Source organism: Callorhinus ursinus, unplaced genomic scaffold, assembly GCF_003265705.2.
Source record: "Callorhinus ursinus isolate GAN/ISIS: 27379988/994484 unplaced genomic scaffold, GSC_fseal_2.0 scaffold4, whole genome shotgun sequence".
Classification (NCBI taxonomy): domain Eukaryota; kingdom Metazoa; phylum Chordata; class Mammalia; order Carnivora; family Otariidae; genus Callorhinus; species Callorhinus ursinus.
Window position 1 is genome coordinate 39,973,723 of NW_027397066.1, and position 14,614 is coordinate 39,988,336.

A 14,614-nucleotide genomic window follows, 5' to 3' on the forward strand; every position below is an offset into this window, starting at 1 on the left:
TGTAGCTAATGTCACTTAAGTGCTTGTGAACTGTTTTGTTTTTTTTAAATATTATTTCTTTGTCAGAGAGAGCACAAGCAGAGGGAGTGGCAGGCAGATAGAGAAGCAGGCTCGGAGCCCAGTGCAGGACTCGATCCCAGGACCCTGGGATCATGACCTGAGCAGAAGGCAGACGCTTAACCGACTGAGCCACCCAGGCGTCTCAGTGCTTGTAAACTGTATAAGAATTTTTTAATGAATTTGCTTTGCTAATAATTGCCATTATTATTGGTAATACCAGTGATAGTTCTCTAAAAACCAGAAGAGTATTTTATATTTTTTCATATAAATGTAGTATATATGCCTTTAAGTCTGCTAATGGGCCAAATATAATAGTTAATGGCATGATCAATCTAAAATTTCAAAAAGACTCTTGCTATATATATAAACTGAAGATATTTTTTCTTTTTAAAGATTTTATTTATTTATTTGAGAGAGAGAATGAGAGAGTGTGAGGGGGGGAGGGTCAGAAGGAGAAACTGAGCAGGGAGCCCGATGTGGGACTGATTCTGGGACCCCAGATAGATCATGACCTGAGCCGAAGGCAGTTGCTTAATCAACTGAGCCACCCAGGCACCCGAAGAGGTTTTTTTCAATTGAGAATGGAGTTCTGATTTTTTTATTGTAATAGTGGGATCAGTTACAACTTTATGCTCTATGGTTGGTAGGGCTTAGGAAAAGAGAACAGGGAAACCGCAGGAGCCATTAGAATGATGAGTATACTGGAGTTTTTTGTTTTTAAGTAAATTCTACCCCCATCGCGGGGCTCAAATTCACCATCCTGAGATCGAATCCAATGCTCTACCGACTGAGCCAGCCAAGAGGCTCATTAGGCAGTAAAATATAATAGTTAAGCGCACAGGTTCTGGAGTTATCTTGGTTTTGTCACTTAGTAACTATGTCACTTCGGACAAGTCATTTATCTCATTGTGTCTCAGTGACCTTATCTGTAAAATAGGGATTAAATATAATTAACCAACTGAGCCACCCAGGCGTGCTTTATTATTATTATTTTTTTAACATTTAAGCTAGGTCTAAGTTAACAGCCATCTGTTTTTTTTTTTTCTTTTAAGATTTTATTTATTTAAGAGAGAGAGAGAGACAGTGAGAGAGACCACGAGAGACCACAAGCAGGGAGGAGAGGGAGAAGCCAGCTCCCGGCGAGTAGGGATCCCAACTCGGGCTCAATCCCAGGACCCCAGAATCATGACCTGAGCCGAAGGCAGACTCTTAACGGATGGAGCCAGCCAGGCGTCCCCCATAACAATTTTAATATAACTTTTATTTTTACTTTAAAGTTAAATGTTTATTGTTAGCTTCACTAGTTTACTTTCAGCTGACTACAATATGAAAAGGGATTACTACGGTTACCATAAATTCAGCAAAGTAACTCCAGTCTCCCTTCCTATCCATTATTTATTTATTTTTCCATCATTCAGTTATATGTCTACTATGTGTTCATCATAAAGTCAGGAGAGACCTATTCCAAACTGTAAATAACTTGGGATAGAACTGGTAGGGAAAGGGAGGTTATTACCACTCCTTACATTTATATATTTCTATATTACTGAAAGTCATCATACTTTTTAAAAAAATAATAGTTATATTCTTGGCCTTTTTTCTTTTTTTTTTTTAAGATTTTATTTATTTGACAGAGCAAGAGAGCACAAGCAGGAGGAACAGTAGAGGGAGAGGGAGAAGCAGGCTTCCTGCCAAGCAGGGAGCCTGATGTGGGACTCGATCCCAGTACCCTGGGATCATGACCTGAGCCAAGGTAGACACTTAACCATCTGAGCTACCCAAGCGTCCCTGTTCTTAGCTGTTTTTATCACCAATCATATTGTAAAGGTATGTGTGACATATGGGCCGAAATATGATTTATTACTGTCAGTTTCATAATATTCTTAATTACATTTTGACTAGTTCTCTCAGACAGTATACATAAATTATATTAATGATGTTTAATTCTTCTGTAATGATCATTCTAAGGGAAAAAGTAATATCTTGGCCTTTTTTTTTAATTTTTAATTCAATTAATTAATGTATTATTGGTTTCAGAGGTACAGGTCTGTGATTCATCAGTCTTACCTAATACCCAGTACTCATTACATCACATGGCCTCCTTAATCTCCATCACTGTTACCGCATCCCTCCACCCTCCTCCCCTATAGCAACCCTCAATCATAGGAAACATCCTCTGATTAAGAGTCTCTTGGGTTTTTCTCCCTCTCTCGTTTAGTCTTGTTTTATTTTTTCCTCTCTTCCCCTATACTCCTCTGTTTTGTTTCTTAAATTCCACATATCAGTGAGATCGTATGATAATTGTCTTTCTCTGATGGACTTATTTCATTTAGCATAATATCCTCTAGTTCCATCCATGTTGTTGCAAATGGCAAGATTTCGTTTTTGATGGCTGTGTAATATTCCATTACACATACACACACACGCACACGCACGCACATACACCACACCACACCACATCTTTATCCATTCATCTGTCAGTGGACATCTGGTCTCTTTCCATAGTTTGGCTATTGTGGACATTGCTGCTATAAACATTGGGGTGCAGGTGCCCATTGGGATCACTGCATTGGTATCTTTGGGGTAAATACCCACTACCCAATTGCTGGGTCGTAGGTAGCTCTATTTTCTACCCTTTTTTTTTTTTTAAGATTTTATTTATTTCTTTGACAGAGCAAGCAAACACAAGCAGGGGTTGTTGCAGGCAGAGGGAGAGGGAGAAGCAGGCTTCCCACTGGACAGGGGAGCCCAATGCTGGGCTCCATCCCAGGACTCTGGGATTATGACCTGAGCTGAAGGCAGATGCTTAACCAGCTGAGCCAGCCAGGTGCCCCTATTTTCAACTTTTTTTTTTTTTTAAGATTTTATTTAATTATTTGACAGAGAGAGACACGAGAGAGGGAACACAAGCAGGGGGAGCGGGAGAGGGAGAAGCAGGCTTCCCGCCGAGCAGGGAGCCCGATGTGGGGCTTGATCGCAGGACCCTGGGATCATGACCTGAGCTGAAGACAGACGCTTAACAGAGCCACCCTGCGCCCCCCTATTTTCAACTTTTTGAGGAGCTTCCATACTGTTTTCCAGAGTGGCTGCACCAGCTTGCACTCCCACCAACAGTGTAGGAGGATTCCCCTTTCTCCACATCCTTGCCAACATCTGTCATTTCCTGACTTGTGAATTTTAGCCATTCTGACTTATGTGAGGTGGTATTTCATTGTGGTTTTGATTTGTATTTCCCTGATGCTGAGTTATGTTGAACATTTTTTCATGTGTCTGTGAGGGCCAATTTGTTTCTAACAGATTTTTAAAACAGCTTTATTGAGATATTTTACATACTACAAAATTGGCATGTTTAAAGTGTACTATGGTTTTTAGTATTCAGTGATTTCTCGTATATTTACAGAATAATACAACCATCACCATAGTCTTGTTTCAGAATATTTTCAGTTTACCCCAAAGAAACCATGTACCCATTGACAGTCACTTCCCATTTCTCTTCTCCCTATGCCCTCTCCAATCCCTAGGCAACCACTAAACTACTTTTTTGTCTCAAAAATTGGCCTATCCTAGACCTTCCATATAAATGATATATAGGATGTGGTCTTTTGTGGCTGGCTTCTTTTACTTAGTATAATGTTTATAAGGTTCACCCATATTTTAGCATTTTTATTGTCTCTAGTACATTTTTAAAAGTCTATTTTCAATTTATAAAATACTAACTTAGAAACTTCAAAAGGACAAAAATGAACAAAGTATAAAGTAGGTCTTTTGTAACTAGAATGAACGTTAGAAGAATTTTCTTTTTGATAGGACATAGTTAAGTGGCTGCAAAGTTGCTTTGTTAAAACACCTTGGTTCACCATGTAGTACTAGTCTTATGAGAGGTCTTGAAGAAAGATTTCCCTGATGAAGTGACATTTAAGCCGAGATGCAGTAAAAAGTAGGAATGGGATGGCTGAGGTTGGGCAGGGGAGGGTGAGATAAGCAAAAAGTAGAATTGAGCTTGTTTCAGACAAAGGGGACAACATGCACATGTGACCTAGAAGTAAAAGTGTTCGGCTTTCCAGGAATAGAAGTTAGTACCATATGGCTGTTATTAAGATTTGGGTGGTGGAGGAGGGTGAGAAACGTAGCTTAAAAATAAAAGAGTATTGCAACAGTTAGATCACTGCTCATGCCTCAAGGACTGTGGGGACCCATTTTTTGGAAAGGGCTCTATCATAAGGGCAAAAAGGAAAGTGGGACAGAATTTTTAGCACAGGAATATTAACATAGATTCATATATTAGAAAACAGTTGGGCTTCATTGTATAGAAGGGATCAGAAAGAAGTAAGAGCAGAGATTTTCAGGGTGTTTTTTTGTTTTGTTTTATTTTAGGATTTTTTTCTTTTCAAAATTGTTTTGGCCATTCTTTGCCCTTTACATTTTCCTATAACTTTTAAAATTAGCTTGTCAATATCTATAAAAATGCCTGCTGAGATTTTTTAGGGATTGTGTCAGTTGTGTAGATCATTTTCCAAAAATTGGCATCTCAACAGTATTGAGTCTTCAGGTCTATGAACATAGTACATCTCTCCATTTATTTGAGTCATCTTTAATTTATCTCAGCAATGTTTGTTTTCAGTGTACAACTGTTGTACTTCATTTGTTATATCCCATTTGAATTGTTCATTGATAATATATAGAAATACAATTGATTTTCTGCCTACTGAACTTATATCCCACGACCTTACTAAACACATTTATTCTAGTTGGGTGGTTTTGGTTTTGGTGGATTCCTACAAAGTCATTTCTATATACAGGATCATGTTGTCTGCAAATAAAGACTGTTTTTCGTTCTTTTCTAAGATTTTATTTATTTATTTGAGAAAGAGAGCACAGCCTGACACGGGGCTCGATCCCAGGACCCTGGGATCATGACCTGAGACAAAGGCAGACGCTTAATGACTGAGCCAACCAGGCGCCCCTGCTTCTTTCTTTTCAATACGATGTCTTTAATATCTTTTTCTTGACTTCTACTGGCTAGACACTCCAGGATATCACTGTAGAGACATGATGAGCAGTTGCACCCTTAACTTTATTCCCAGTCCTAGAAGAATTCAGTCTTTTACCATTAGATCTATTTTTCTGAGAGAGTTTGTATAGGATTGGCATTTTTTTTCCTTAGTGTTGATAACATTAATAAGTGAAGGCATCTGGGCATGGGGTTTTCTTTGCAGTAAGATTTCTAATTCCTAATTCAATTTCTTCAGATTTTCTATTTCTTTGTGAGTCCCATTTGGTAACTTGTATCTTTCTAGGAATTTGTATATTCTATTTATGTTACCTGTTTGCATAAAATTGTTCATAATATTCCTTTATCATCTTATTTGTAGCAATGTTTACTCTTTCTAATTTTGGTAATTAGTGTTTTCTAACTTTTTTTGGTAGATCTGAAGATTTACCATTTTTAGATCTTTTCAAAGAACCAACTTTGGTTCCCCCCCATCTATTTTTCTATTTTTCTATTTTGCTAATATTTATATTTTCCCTCCTTCTGACTGCCTTTTGTTTAATTTGCTCTTCCTTTTTTATACTTAGGTTGTTGATTTGAGACCTCTTTTCTTTCCTAATGATTTTAAAATTCTAAATTTGCTTCTAAGTACTTCACTGTCTTCATCACCTAATTGGTATTTATATTTTGTTTTTTTTCAGTTCAAGATATTTTCTAATTTCCCTTGTGATATATTCTTTGACCTATGGTTATTTATAAGTGTGTTGTTTAATTTCTAAATATTTGGGATTTACTAACTTTCTGTTGATTACTAATTTAATTCCATTGTGGTTTGAAGTTTTTAAACTCAAAAGACTTTTTCATGGTTGAATTGGTCTGACCTGAAGAATGTTCCATGTGCACTTAAAAAGAACGTGTATTCTGTTATTGGGGGATTGAGTGCCCCTTAATTGTCAGTAAAGTAAAATTGATAATGTTCAAGATTTCCATATCCTTACTGATTTCTCTATGTAGCTCTTTTTTTTTCAGGAAGAGGAAGCTATTGAAAACTCCAAATAAAATTTTTCAATTGTCTCTTTTTCCTTTTATTCTGCTACTATTATTAGGTATCTTTACATTTGATTGTTCTACCTTCCTGATATATTTATATGTTTTTCTTTGTTTCTAGTAATATTTCTTATCTTAAACTCCAGCTCTCTTATGGTTACTATTTGCATGGTATATCTTCTCATCTTTTAGTTCAACCTACTTGTGACTTTGGTTTTTTTGTTTGTTTGTTTTACCCTCTGAGCAGAGAGCCTGACATGGGGCTTGATCCCAGGACCCTGGGATCATGACCTGAGCGGAAGGTAGGCTCTTAACCAGCTGAGCCACCCAGGCTCCCCGACTTGTGACTTTGAATCTCAGGTGTTTCTTTTATAGATAACATATAGTTGGGTCTTTTTTTTTTTTTAATCCAGTCTGACCATCTCTTTTGAATAGATTGTTTATAGTCTTGTTCACATTTAATGTAATCATTGCTGTGGTTAGATTCATGTCTGCCATTTTGCTTTTTGTTTTCAATTTGACTCAAGTGTTTTTGTTCTCTGTCCCTCCTTTAACTGTTTTTTGTTTTTTTGTTTTGTTTTGTTTTGGTATGATGAGTGATTTCCATTTGTATCCTCGACATTCTGGGTGTTATATTGTGAGACTCATAATCATATTTCTTCTTTTTTAGTAAGCAGTCTTGTTTAGATGTAATGCATGGGGTAGATGTTCAGCTCCCTGCCAAGCCCTGGCTCACACTCTCTCCTTCCAGATGGATGGGTGGGGTATAAAATCAGCTCTGTACTGGGCTCTGCTGACATGTAAAGGCCTGGGAAAGGGAGATGAGGTGCTCACTCCCCCTTGTCTCCTGCGTTGTTGATGCTGGGTGGTGGTAGAGAGAGGCTCTATGGCTTAATTTTAGCAGAATTAGGGTAATGAAGTTATATGCTTCACGTTTTCTTGGCAAGTAAAAACCTGACAAATCTCAACCTGTTGTAAGTTGCATTAGCCATCTATATACTGGTGGTGTCCATCAGAACTAAGTTCCTCCTCATTAAGCCAAATATTATTATTTAAAAACTTCAAAAGCACCAGAGTGAGGGTGCCTGGGTGGCTCAGTTGGTTGGGCGACTGCCTCCGGCTCAGGTCATGATCCTGGAGTCCCGGGATCGAGTCCCGCGTTGGGCTCCCTGCTCAGTGGGGAGTCTGCTTCTCCCTCTGACCCTCTTCCCTCTCGTGCTCTCCATCTCTCATTCTCTCTCTCTCAAATAAATAAATAAAATCTTTAAAAAAAAAAGCAGAGTGAGAAAAATGTTTTTAGTAGGCAAAATTTGAAGAAGTCTATGTGTGCAAAAGTTATTTGGAAGAAGTCTATGTGTTTGTGAGAAACAAAGGAGATAATATGTATAGTTATTCAAATATTTTTATTACGGATTTTTCTTTAAAATTCAGGGACTGAAACACCTTGGTCTTGCTAAAAGAAGATCCAGTTACAAGCTACAACTCAGTTTATGTGTCCTCTGGCAGGTTTAGAAGTACTTTGAAACCTCAACCAAAGATTGACCAAAGAATTATTTTTGTGCCAATACCATTTGGGCCACAGCACTCCAGTTTTAGACTTGGGGGTAGTGATGGAGCACTGAAATAAGAGGAGAGAGTGATAGGAGATAGTTGGCATACTCAGGGGTTATTGAATCCGTCTCCCTCTTTTCATCACTCTAGGAATGTACAGGTTGCTACATTAACTTTTATCTGTTAATGGAAGGAAGGGGCAGTCTCTATTGCCAGTTAGGGAAGTAAATATAGGAATAGTGGGGGGGAAGGTAGTTTGTACATGTAGGATCAGCAAGACTTAGTAACATTATTGGTGAAGGTAGGAAATAAAACAGATGGAGGAATCCAAAATTACTCTTATATTTTTAGCTTTTATAACTGAAAGAATGGTGCCATTGACAAAAATAGGAAAGCTACCATGCATGTGATATAGGAGAGATGATGATGCTTTAGTGTAATTGATTTTGAATTATTGTTTTATTCAATTAGTTTATAGTAGATTCTATCTTTTTAAAGATTCTAAAAGCACTTTACAATTTTTTTTAAAAGTTTTATCAGTATATAACTTACATACCCCAAAATTTACCCATACTTGTATAATTTGTGTACAAGAAAACTCATCATATAATTCAAGAATTTAGTATATTTACAATCATGACATTGTTACCACAGCCATCAGCACCATGTAATTTTAGAAAATTTATATCACCCTAAAAGAAATCTCTTTCCCATTCCTACCTCCAGTCCTAGGCAATGACTAATCTACTTTCTGCTCTGTGTCCTTTTCTAGACATTTCATATAAATGGAATCATATAATATGTGTGTTTTTGGTGGCTGGCTTCTTTGAGCATGTTTTTGAAGCTCACTCATGCTCCTTGCACTTTTACTATTAGTATATTCCTCTACTATTAGCTATGAAACGTAGTATACATGAATCATATGGGTAAATTGTGTGAAACCAGTCAGTGTAGGGAAAAGTTATATGTTGAAAGAAAGCTATCAGAAAGTGATTTTATTGGTACTTATTCATCTATAGAGGTTTTGTTTGCTAAGTATTTGCTAACCTAGAATATCTGTATATGATAGTTATCACAATTAAAATGGGAATGCTGAGATAGAGATTTATTATGAAACATTGTAATATTTAAGTTGGAAAGAGAATGAACCCCCTTGATTTCTTTTCTTTTTGAACTGTTAATAAGTTATTTACTAAATTGAGATTTTATTTCATTTTTTGTCCAAATGAACATGGATTTTGACTAGAGAAATGATTATTTACCCTATTAGTCTTGATTATCTTGATCAGAGCTAAATAGTTGATGTGAGTGACACACCTAAGTTATAAGTAGGGGAGATGAGAAAAGAGATGGAAAATGTATATATTGTCACTAGAAAGTAGTTCGTCAATTCTGGTACAGTAGAGATATATTTAAATATTTATGCCAGAACACACTTCATTTTATTGCCCTACCTTGATTAATGTAAAATATGAAATTACAAACTCCTGGCCTTATTGAGACATTTAACTATGTGGATAAATCAAAGTATACTTTTGTTTACTTCATTAATTCCACTTAAGGTGTCTTAATTTGGGAACCACTCTGGGTAGAATTCAGTTAACTTCACATTTTTCATATGGCATCATATTTGAAATAAATCAGTATCAATTGACATAATCTAGACCAATCTGAGGAAAAAACTATGAAGTAGAAAATTTAAGTGTTTCCCTCCCTTGTCTTCTCACCTTTTCTTTTGTATCCTTCCACAGGAGCTTATAAAATACTGTCCTACTCTTTGCCAAGACTGAAGTAAATTTAATAAATGGATTCATACTAAGTTATTAAGGATTTAAAGTATTGCTTTTTTCTGATGTATCAAAGCTTGAAAAGAGGGCTACAGAGTGTACCGCTTAACTAAAAGGAATTAATTACTAATGGTAGTTTTGGGTCGTTTGTGGTAGGAAGGGAACTAGGAGGTGGAAAACAAGGTATTTATCTCCTCATTCTGTCTCCTAGACAATACTTAATGATATGGTTATATTAGGGAGTTGGTCAAGTACTAGTGAAAACAGAATAAACTGTAAAGACAGATGTTTGCTCATAGTTTTTATAATGAGACTAAAAGAGAAAAATAAGACATTTTAGGATTGGACAGTTGGCTTCATTTGGGTTTATTTAAAATTTGAAATTTCAGTTAATTTTGTTCGTTTTAGTGTCATTTTCTTTTTACGCACAAAGTAAAATGTGAATGATTTTAAAGATGATCTGTGACACCTACGACGCCCCCTCCCAATTTAAATCTGTCCAAAAGGATCTCTGTCTTCTGACCTTGTGCTTAATAATGAATGTTACCCTTTTTGTTTTTGTTTTCTTCTAGGCTGTATTCATCACCAAAGAAAAAACTTACACCAATGCAGAAATCAGTTAGTCCATTAGTTTGGTGCAGGCAAGTTTTGGATTACCCAAGTCCTGATGTTGAATGTGCTAAAAAGTCTCTTATCCACAAACTTGATCAAACTATGTCAGGTATGTCTTAATTTTACTTGTAAATTCATCTCTTTTTTTAATCAAAAACCAGATAAATGTTGAGTGGGTATGTTTTTAGGAAGGCAGTTCTTTGCTTGCTAGTGTTTTTTGAATCTCATTGTGCATGCCATCATGAGTTTTTGCCATATGCACATAATCCTGTGCTGTTAATAGTTTTTTCCCCCCAATCTTTTTATTTTTATTTCACTTCATCCTGAAGAAGAATATCCATGGAGGCACCTGGGTGGGTCAGTTGGTTAAGCGTTTGCCTTCGGCTCAGGTCATAGTCCTGGGGTTCTGGGATGGAGCCCCACATTAGGTTCCTTACTCAGCTGGGAGTCTGCTTCTCCCCCGGCCCTCCCTCCTGCTCATGCATGCGCACTCTCCCTCTCTCTCTCCTCCTGTCTCTCAAATGAATAAGTAAAATCTTAAAAAAATAATATCCATGAAATAATGGGTTTTTGCAGCAGGGTTTTTTCCCCAATACAAGTTAAAACAAATAACTTTTAAAAAATAGCTTTGACATCATCTAAAATCATCTCACTACCCTCGGGAAATTCTGATGTGGTAGAAAGGTACAGCCTGAGAACCTGAGAGACCTCATTCTCACTCTAGCACTTCGTTACTGAGTGACTCTCGGCATTATTTAACTTCTGTGAGCTCAGTTTTCTCATAAGAATGATGAACCTTGTACATTTATTTTAAGGACTAGATGATAGTGTTTATGCAAGAGTCTAGCATGTTTCTCTGGCTCATAGTAGGTACTTAATAAATGTATTCATTTTCTTTCCCTTGTTTTTTGTTTCTAACTTGGCATTTTAGTTCAGATTGCTTTTATGCTCTTTTGTTTAATAGCACTCACAAAGCTGACAAAATGTGCCTGTCACTATTTATGGCATTTAATATAGCATGCCAGCGTGGGTAGAAATGTAGGAAAAATATTTACTCTTTCTTGGAATTTCTCTTGATCTCTTAAGAATGTTACTGTTTTTTGGAATACTTATGTAGTGAGGAATTGATGTGTGATTACTAATCCTAAATAGGTTTTCTGTTTTGCCTTGCATTTACTTGACAGCCATGTACTTAAAATCGCTTATTTTGCTTAATTATTAAAACTGTGCTGCTATTAGAGTGTAAGCTAAAAATGTTCGGGGGAGACAAAGGGGAAACTAAACAGTTAAAGTGGCGTCTGATGAAGCATAGTTTGGTTAGCTAGAAGTAGTGGTTATTACATGAAAATAACATATAAGATGTGAGTACAGAGATGTGAATCTGTTTTGACACCAAATTGTTACTTTTTCCTTGCGTGGAGGATCCTTTTTGAAAAAGCAATCGCTTTTATGTAATTTAAAAAATTTTTTTTCTCCCATCTAAGTACTAACCAGGCCTGACCCTGCTTAGCTTCCAAGACCAGACAAGATCAGTATGTTCAGGTGGTATGGCCATAGACTAAAAATGTTTTTTCTGAATATTAAGTATTATTATAGAATTATATCCTGGAGCTTGATTTAAATTATATAAGAGATTATTAGAAATATGTAGACAAGGTAGTAGACAATTTGAAATAACTGGAAAATTTCTAACTTATTCCGAGTAGGTGATATTAAAGATTTATTTGAGAGAGAGAGTGTATGCGTGTGCGCGTATGCACACATGTGTGAGTAGAGTGAGGAGAGAGAATCTCAAGCAGACTCCCCGCTGAGCGTGGAGCCCAGTGCAGGGCTTGACCTCATGACCCTGAGATCATGACCTGAGCCAAAATCAAGAGTCGGACGTTTAACTGACTGAGGCACCAGGGTGCCCCTAGATGATATTGTTTAGATGTTTATTAAGAACATCTTTAGGAACAATTTTCTAGTATTCTGTCTCATCTTAGAAATAATGAAAGTATGGGGCGCCTGGGTGGCTCAGTCGTTAAGTGTCTGCCTTCGGCTCAGGTCACAATCCCAGGGTCCTGGGATCGAGCCCCGCATCGGGCTCCCTGCTCAGCAGGAAGCCTGCTTCTCCCTCTCTCACTCCCCCTGCTTGTGTTCCCTCTCTCGCTGTGTCTCTCTCTGTCAAATAAATAAATAAAATCTTTAAAAAAAAAAAAGAATGTAAGTATATTTTACAGTTAAGAGTTTTCATCATTCAGTACTATATGTTCATAACCTATTATGTGCTACGTATTGTTCTCAGCTCTGAGGATATTGCAATGAATAAAATAGACCAGAGCTTATATTCTAATGGGTGTGGCAGACAGTAGATAAATAAACATTAAAAAAAGAGTTGGCAAGCTTTTTCTGTAAATAGCCAGATAGTAAACATCTTAGGCTTTGTGGACTATGAATGGGCATGGCTGTGTTCCAGTAAAGCTTTATTTACAAAAAGAAGTGATGGTCTGGATTTGGCTCACAGGCTATAGTTTACTAAACCCTGGTTTAAAACATCCTAAGACATAGGAACTATTAACAATTGGTAATTAGTAAGTTGCACTTAGAAGGAAAAAACCAAAATAGCACCTCAAAAATAGCAATTTGAGGGAGTAGCTTTTTGCTTTATTATATAACAAGGTATTAAAGATAGTGGGAGTGTGTAAGAGAAACTGCTATTCTTGAACTACTAGGTGTAATCAAGTACTGGATTTAATGCTGTGCATCCATCAGCACTGTCCATCTCCAGAACTTTTTCATCATCCCATACTAAAATTCTGTATCCATTAAATTGCCCATTTCCCCATCCCCCATCTGCCCACTTTTTAAATTTAGGGTGACCCAGGTCTCTTTTGCCTGGATTCCCTTGTTTTGATTATTTTATCCATTCATATGGTGGCCAGATCCTCTATTCAAATCAATCTTATTCATCAGGTATATATTCAGTTAATATTTACTGAGAGGCTGGTATGTATCAGACTTTGGGGAAAGGGTAGAGGATACATGATGAGGAAACACTAACACTGTACCTGAACTCATGGAGTTTGTCATCTACTAGGGAAAATGTACTAATACAAAATAATTTTTATAACTGGTGATGTGTAATGAAAGAATGGTACCTAGTGCTTTGAGCTTTGAGAAATAGGAATTTTACCTCAGGAAGCAATGTTTGACCTGAGTCCTAAAGATTCAGAAAAATGTGAGTGATTTAAGGCGGAAGGCGGAAGAGGGAGTAACGTATTCCAAGTAGAGAAGACAGCATGTGCAAAGGCTCTGTGGAAGGCCTGTGGGAGCATGTGGGGGGAGTACAGCCCACACTTGAGGACCTGGAACAAGCCAGGGTGGTGGCTGAAGAAGACTAAGGAAGGGAGCGATGTGAGGTATGGCCAGAAAGATATGTAGGAGCCAGACTTTGCAAGGCCTTATTATAGATTATGTTAAAGGTTTTGGACTTTATTCTAAAAGCAATAGAAAGATTTTGGAGGGTTTTATTCCATCGCGTGGTGTGTATGGGCAGGAAGACGTGATCAGTTTTGAATTTTGGTTAAGGTCTTGCTTAGCTGTAGTATGGAGAGTAGATTGGAAAGGGCCAAAAGTGAATGAATGTAGGATGCTTTTGAGGGGGGTCGATAATGACAGCTGGGCAGTGTGTGTTGATGGTAGTGGAGATGAAAAGATGTGGAAGGAAAAATGAATGAACCAGATTTGAGGAAATGAGTGAGAAGTATCAACAATGATCTAGGTTTCCAGCTTGTGTGACAGGGTGAATGTTATTAATCATTCTGAGATAATAAACCCAGGAAGAGAATTCAATGTTAGTGGGAAAATCATGAGTTTGAATTTAGAAATGTTGACTCTGAGGTATATGCACCATACCCACAGGGGAGACATTAAATAGGCAGCACACATGGGACTGAAGTCCAGGAAAACTTAGGACTGGAGATACAAATAATGGGGAGTTTTTGGAATACAGGTAATAACTGACGTCATGGGCATGAATGAGATTTCTTAGGAGAAGGAATATGGTATAGAGTGAGAAGATAAAAGGGCTGAGGACTTGAAATGCTAGGGATTAAACAAATAACCAAGTAGAAGAGAATAAGCTTAAAAGGAGATCAAAGAGTAAAGGGGAAGAAATTAACACCCCAATTTCTGCTCAGGTTGGTATTTCTGAGATCCTGCCACATACTACATACTAAATATGTTTAAAGTTGTGGCATCTTGTCCCATGGTGAATATGGACAAAACCACATTGTTGAACTTAAACTACACCATCCAACTAAACAGAAAACACATGTTCCTTCTCTCTAAAGCACTACTCTGCCCAGTACGTAAACCAGAAACTTTAGAGTCATCTTATTTTGTTTCCTTTAGTAATCCTTCTAGTTTTTAATACCTATTCTTTTTTTATATTTGTCTCCTCTGCTGCCTAGTTCAGTCTAATCTATTCAACATAAAAATGTCCATCAGTTTTCTTTTCTTTCTTTTTTTTTTTTAAAGATTTTATTTATTTGACAGAGACACAGTGAGAGAGGGAATACAAGCA

The 14,614-nt window shown here is 37.0% G+C and overlaps 1 protein-coding gene across 2 annotated transcripts in view; it reads left to right on the forward strand.

The window, feature by feature from the left end:
* Positions 1-14,614, forward strand: part of SLAIN2 (SLAIN motif family member 2) — an 83,309-nt gene that overhangs the window by 24,920 nt on the left and 43,775 nt on the right. For both annotated transcript variants that reach the window (XM_025887306.2, XM_025887307.2), the window contains exon 2: positions 10,008-10,156. In XM_025887306.2, coding sequence (XP_025743091.1) covers positions 10,008-10,156 — 149 coding nt within the window. The remainder of the gene's footprint in view (positions 1-10,007; positions 10,157-14,614) is intronic.